This window comes from Lasioglossum baleicum, unplaced genomic scaffold, assembly GCF_051020765.1.
Source record: "Lasioglossum baleicum unplaced genomic scaffold, iyLasBale1 scaffold1016, whole genome shotgun sequence".
Taxonomy (NCBI): Eukaryota; Metazoa; Arthropoda; class Insecta; order Hymenoptera; family Halictidae; genus Lasioglossum; species Lasioglossum baleicum.
The window spans coordinates 1-7,300 of record NW_027470075.1 but is presented as its reverse complement, the minus strand read 5'-3'; the positions used below and the strand labels follow the sequence as shown (position 1 = coordinate 7,300).

The window sequence follows — 7,300 nt, the reverse complement described above, 5'->3', positions numbered from 1 at the left end:
CGATAAGAAGCCTGGTCGTACAATGTAAGTCGTGCCTTAAGCTTTTTTTTCACCCTGGATGTGCAAGTAAACATAAGGTGTACGATAAAAATCGAGAATATGTGACATGTCCTGGCCCGTATGAGAAGTTTACAGTTGACAGCGAAAAAGATACATCGACGCGAGGCGGAAGAGAAAGACAAAGTTCGATAGGATCGTCAGAAAGTGACGTAAGCAGAACGGTAGGTTTGAACGCGAGCATGGATATGAAAATTGATTGGGTAGTAAGAACCATGAGAGAGATGAAAAATGAAATGGCATGCAAAAGAGAAATAAAAATGCTAATTAAGGAGACAGTGCAAGAGGAATTAAAAGGTATCAAACAAGAAATGGAAGAATTACGAAAAATGTTTCGAGGAAGAATGCAGGTGTCAGACGTAAACGTGCACGGCAGTGTCAGCTACAGTGAGGCGACGAAGAAAAAGAAGGAAAACATCATAATAATCAAACCGAAGACTCAGCAAGAAAGCGAGACCACTAAGAAAATAATAAAAGAAAAGGTTGATATTAAGAATATGCCAATGGGGATAACAAAGGTACGAAAAGGAAAAGAAGGAACAGTAATTCTAGGCTGTGAAACCGGAGAAGAAATGGAGAAAGTAAAAGACGTAGTACAGTCGAAGCTAGGTGACAATTATAACGTTACTGAATCATTTCAAAAGAAGCCGAAAATAAAAATTGTCAATATTAGCGAGGAAGAAATGGAGGGGGATGATGATGAACTAATAGATACAATCAAGAAGCAGAATAGTATTGGTGAATCTCACATTATCATAGTAAAAAAAATCCAGAAAAAAAAACATATAGATGATAGTCAGACTAGAAATAAAAGTAAAGAAGGTAGATCTATAATAATTGAAGTAGATGAAGTAACACACGCAGTGATGTTAAAAAAAGAAAAGTTGAATATAGGCTGGAGAAAATGCCCTGTGTACAATCACCTCAGTATAAAGAGATGCTTCAAGTGCTGGGGTTTCTACCATATTGCTAAAAACTGTACGAGAGATGAATCGTGCCATAAATGTGCAGGAAATCATAAAGCAAGTGAATGCAAAGAGGTTCATAATAAATGTGTGAACTGTATGTTTAAAATAAAAACATACAATTTGAAAATAAAGGACGACCATGATGCTATGGATCCGGAATGCCCATCATATAAGAGGGCTATCGAAGAAGAGAAGAGAAGAGGTGGATGGGAAACAAAAAAATAGCAGCTACAGATTGAAGAGGATCAGATAGTATATACAAATGCACAAAGTCTACTGGCACACAAGGACGAGATACAGCACCAAATGATGTTGAAATTAAATCCGGCAGTCATAGCACTGTCGGAGACGAGACTGACTGCGGAAATCGAAGATAGCGAAATAAATGTACCGGGGTACAGTGTGGTCAGATGCGACGCAGAAACAAGGAACACAGGGGGGGTTGTTATATATGTAAGAGACGATATTAAATATGAAATAGTGGTATCAAAAAAATTAGAAAGAATCGTTTGGTGCGTGGCAATAGAAGTGAAAGAGATATTGTTTAAAGGAGTGGTAATGGTTATATATCATTCACCGAGTGCGTCGCATGGAGAGTTTATAGGATTCTTAGAGGAGATAGTAGAAGAACTAACAATAAAAGAAGAATGTATAATATTAGGAGATTTTAATATAGATTGTAAGACCGACTCGTATTATACTAATAAGCTTCTAACGACTATGCAAAGTTTAGGAATGAAGCAACATGTAGACAAACCAACGAGAGTCACCAAAAATAGTGAAACAATTATAGATCTAGTTTTTACGAATAAAGAAATAAATGTAGTAGTAAGCTATGAACCCAAGATAACGGATCACGCGTGGATAAAAGTCGCCATAAATACAAACAAGACTGTAAATAAATATAAAGAATTCAGTGGCAGGGATTATAATAGATATAATGCGGAGGAATTTGTTAAGCTAGTGGAGAGTAACCTTGGAAAAGGGCAAGAGCTAGACATTAACTTAAGAGCAAGGAAACTAATCAATAGTATAGTTGATGCCCTAGATACCTCGGCACCTAAAAAAATCTTTAGAATACCGAAAATATGGGAAGGGAAAATATGGTACTCCAAGGAAATAGAAGAGTTAGCGACTAAAAGAGATGAGGCATATAGAAAAGCAATGTACGATAGCACGGAACAGAACTGGCACCTATTTAAAACTCAAAGGAACGCAGTGGTAAATTTAATTAGATCAAAGAAAAAAGAATATCATGAAAACATGATTGATCTTAATAGAAGCGATCCCAAAGCTATGTGGAAAGCATTAAAAGAAATTATTAGAGGAGGATCAACTGGCGCAAAAAATGTAGAAAATGTAGATTTCGAGATATTAGACAATAATATAGAGTGCAAATTAGCCGACAAATTTAATTTATATTATATACAGAGTATTCAAAACATAATAAAATCTATAGGCAGGGATAATACTACGAGCCCAAACGAGAGAACTACTTATTGTATTGAAAAGAAGGGAGAGATGGAAAAATTTGAGTCAGTTAAGGCAGAGCAGTTAGAAACAATCATTAGGGAGTTACCAAAAAAGAAAGGAACGGAAGAAGGAATAACGAGCGATATATTAAAAACGGTATTTAGTGTGATAGGTAAAGAATATTTAGATATAATTAATAAGTCTCTGAGTGAAGGGTGTTTTTTGAATGAGTGGAAAACATCCACGATAATTCCAATACCAAAAGTAGGAAAACCTAAGAGGGCAAGTGACTATAGGCCTATTAATATGTTACCGATATATGAAAAAGTGGTAGAAATAATAGTAAAAAAACAAGTTGAAGCGTACCTAGAAAGTAACAATATCATAACGGAGCATCAGTCGGGGTTCAGGAAAAATTACTCTTGTGAAACAGCCATACAAACCGTTATAGATGAATGGAAATTATTCATCAGTGAGAGACAAATAGTAGGAGTCATTTTTGTAGATCTTAAACGGGCATTCGAGACAATTGACAGAGGAAGATTGTTAGAGAAACTATATCAGTATGGTATTACAGGAACGGTTCTAGAATGGTTTAGGTCTTACTTAAAAGATAGAACGCAGCAAGTTCGACTGAATGAAGAATGGTCAAAGATATTGGAAACAGAATATGGGGTGCCACAGGGTTCGGTATTAGGCCCATTGTTATTTATAATATATATGAATGATATTGTAAAAGCGTGTTCGGAGGTATGTAATATAAAAATGTTTGCGGACGATACCTTAATTTATGTAATAGGTGAGAGTAGTGCGGAGGTTGAGAGAAAATTGAATATTGCGTTTAGAACAGTAGAGTTATGGATGAACACCAATAAACTAAAGTTGAATGCGGGGAAAACGAAGTATATGTTAGTTAGAGGTATAAGAAAAGAATTGAGAGGCAATACTACTGTGAGATGCTTGGATGGAAATGAAATTGAGCGCGTAGAAATAATAAAGTACTTAGGTGTAATTATCGATGACAGACTCAAATTCAACGGACATTGTGATTACATGTTAAAGAAAATAGGGAAAAAAATAAGTTTTTTAAACAGAATGGGGAATTATATCTCGGCCTACACTAGATGTACTGTATATAAGTCAATCATAGCTCCTCACTTCGAGTATTGTGCAACACTACTAATTGATATGGGAGATACACAGTTAAGTAGGCTCCAAAAAGCGCAAAACAGAGCGATGAGAGTCATACTGAAGTGTGACAGGCGTACAAAAGTTGATTGCATGCTTCAAACGCTGCAATTTATGAACGTAAGACAAAGGCTGTACTACAATGTGTGCATATTTATTTTTAAGATCGTAAATAATATGATGCCCATGCAACTTAGCAACAGGCTTAGAATAGTAGGGGAAGCCCGCGAAACTAGGCAGGCAGGGAATATTGTCATCGAATTTCGCAAATCAAGAAGCGCGCAAAAAAGTCTATTTTACGAGGGTGTGCGAATGTACAACGCATTACCAATTGAAATAAAACAGTGTGATCGATTAGTAATGTTTAAGCGAATGTTGAAAGAGTTTGTAATGAATGATGTGTAAAACTGTGCATGTATGTATGCATGTATTTATATGTGTATTGTAAATAGCTGAGAAAGCTAATAATAAATCTCTCTCTCTCTCTCTCTCTCTCTCTCTCTCTCTCTCTCTCTCTATGAGATGAAAGATAGTGAAAGATCGCTCTACGAATACTGTGCATTTATGGTGAACCAGAAGTGAATAAAATTATATAAGGGTGTCGTGGCGTTGAGAATACACGTAAGGACCAAGTAGGAAATAATTTCTCAAACGGGAGTGTGTGGCTTTCAGAAGAACGCGGAAACATTTCCCATGCGGGAAACATTCCGCGAAAGGCAGCCATTATTAGCGACGTGTCTTGACTACACCTGTGTGTGTGTGTGAGGGCGCCCAAAATCAAAACAATCGACGTCAGTCGATACCTATTGATATGGACGAGGAATACTCGGAATATAGATGTGCCGCATGTAAGAAGGCGATAAGAAGCCTGGTCGTACAATGTAAGTCGTGCCTTAAGCTTTTTTTTCACCCTGGATGTGCAAGTAAACATAAGGTGTACGATAAAAATCGAGAATATGTGACATGTCCTGGCCCGTATGAGAAGTTTACAGTTGACAGCGAAAAAGATACATCGACGCGAGGCGGAAGAGAAAGACAAAGTTCGATAGGATCGTCAGAAAGTGACGTAAGCAGAACGGTAGGTTTGAACGCGAGCATGGATATGAAAATTGATTGGGTAGTAAGAACCATGAGAGAGATGAAAAATGAAATGGCATGCAAAAGAGAAATAAAAATGCTAATTAAGGAGACAGTGCAAGAGGAATTAAAAGGTATCAAACAAGAAATGGAAGAATTACGAAAAATGTTTCGAGGAAGAATGCAGGTGTCAGACGTAAACGTGCACGGCAGTGTCAGCTACAGTGAGGCGACGAAGAAAAAGAAGGAAAACATCATAATAATCAAACCGAAGACTCAGCAAGAAAGCGAGACCACTAAGAAAATAATAAAAGAAAAGGTTGATATTAAGAATATGCCAATGGGGATAACAAAGGTACGAAAAGGAAAAGAAGGAACAGTAATTCTAGGCTGTGAAACCGGAGAAGAAATGGAGAAAGTAAAAGACGTAGTACAGTCGAAGCTAGGTGACAATTATAACGTTACTGAATCATTTCAAAAGAAGCCGAAAATAAAAATTGTCAATATTAGCGAGGAAGAAATGGAGGGGGATGATGATGAACTAATAGATACAATCAAGAAGCAGAATAGTATTGGTGAATCTCACATTATCATAGTAAAAAAAATCCAGAAAAAAAAACATATAGATGATAGTCAGACTAGAAATAAAAGTAAAGAAGGTAGATCTATAATAATTGAAGTAGATGAAGTAACACACGCAGTGATGTTAAAAAAAGAAAAGTTGAATATAGGCTGGAGAAAATGCCCTGTGTACAATCACCTCAGTATAAAGAGATGCTTCAAGTGCTGGGGTTTCTACCATATTGCTAAAAACTGTACGAGAGATGAATCGTGCCATAAATGTGCAGGAAATCATAAAGCAAGTGAATGCAAAGAGGTTCATAATAAATGTGTGAACTGTATGTTTAAAATAAAAACATACAATTTGAAAATAAAGGACGACCATGATGCTATGGATCCGGAATGCCCATCATATAAGAGGGCTATCGAAGAAGAGAAGAGAAGAGGTGGATGGGAAACAAAAAAATAGCAGCTACAGATTGAAGAGGATCAGATAGTATATACAAATGCACAAAGTCTACTGGCACACAAGGACGAGATACAGCACCAAATGATGTTGAAATTAAATCCGGCAGTCATAGCACTGTCGGAGACGAGACTGACTGCGGAAATCGAAGATAGCGAAATAAATGTACCGGGGTACAGTGTGGTCAGATGCGACGCAGAAACAAGGAACACAGGGGGGGTTGTTATATATGTAAGAGACGATATTAAATATGAAATAGTGGTATCAAAAAAATTAGAAAGAATCGTTTGGTGCGTGGCAATAGAAGTGAAAGAGATATTGTTTAAAGGAGTGGTAATGGTTATATATCATTCACCGAGTGCGTCGCATGGAGAGTTTATAGGATTCTTAGAGGAGATAGTAGAAGAACTAACAATAAAAGAAGAATGTATAATATTAGGAGATTTTAATATAGATTGTAAGACCGACTCGTATTATACTAATAAGCTTCTAACGACTATGCAAAGTTTAGGAATGAAGCAACATGTAGACAAACCAACGAGAGTTACCAAAAATAGTGAAACAATTATAGATCTAGTTTTTACGAATAAAGAAATAAATGTAGTAGTAAGCTATGAACCCAAGATAACGGATCACGCGTGGATAAAAGTCGCCATAAATACAAACAAGACTGTAAATAAATATAAAGAATTCAGTGGCAGGGATTATAATAGATATAATGCGGAGGAATTTGTTAAGCTAGTGGAGAGTAACCTTGGAAAAGGGCAAGAGCTAGACATTAACTTAAGAGCAAGGAAACTAATCAATAGTATAGTTGATGCCCTAGATACCTCGGCACCTAAAAAAATCTTTAGAATACCGAAAATATGGGAAGGGAAAATATGGTACTCCAAGGAAATAGAAGAGTTAGCGACTAAAAGAGATGAGGCATATAGAAAAGCAATGTACGATAGCACGGAACAGAACTGGCACCTATTTAAAACTCAAAGGAACGCAGTGGTAAATTTAATTAGATCAAAGAAAAAAGAATATCATGAAAACATGATTGATCTTAATAGAAGCGATCCCAAAGCTATGTGGAAAGCATTAAAAGAAATTATTAGAGGAGGATCAACTGGCGCAAAAAATGTAGAAAATGTAGATTTCGAGATATTAGACAATAATATAGAGTGCAAATTAGCCGACAAATTTAATTTATATTATATACAGAGTATTCAAAACATAATAAAATCTATAGACAGGGATAATACTACGAGCCCAAACGAGAGAACTACTTATTGTATTGAAAAGAAGGGAGAGATGGAAAAATTTGAGGCAGTTAAGGCAGAGCAGTTAGAAACAATCATTAGGGAGTTACCAAAAAAGAAAGGAACGGAAGAAGGAATAACGAGCGATATATTAAAAACGGTATTTAATGTGATAGGTAAAGAATATTTAGATATAATTAATAAGTCTCTGAGTGAAGGGTGTTTTTTGAATGAGTGGAAAACATCCACGATAATTCCAATAC

General features: G+C 36.2%; 1 protein-coding gene across 1 annotated transcript; it reads left to right on the top strand.

Moving 5' to 3' along the window:
• The first annotated feature begins 4,306 nt into the window (after nt 1-4,306).
• Nucleotides 4,307-5,808, top strand: LOC143220467 (uncharacterized). The gene has a single exon (XM_076446105.1). It carries the CDS (start codon nt 4,498-4,500, stop codon nt 5,791-5,793), a length of 1,296 nt encoding a protein of 431 aa, XP_076302220.1. The 5' UTR covers nt 4,307-4,497; the 3' UTR covers nt 5,794-5,808.
• Nucleotides 5,809-7,300: the final 1,492 nt, after the last annotated feature.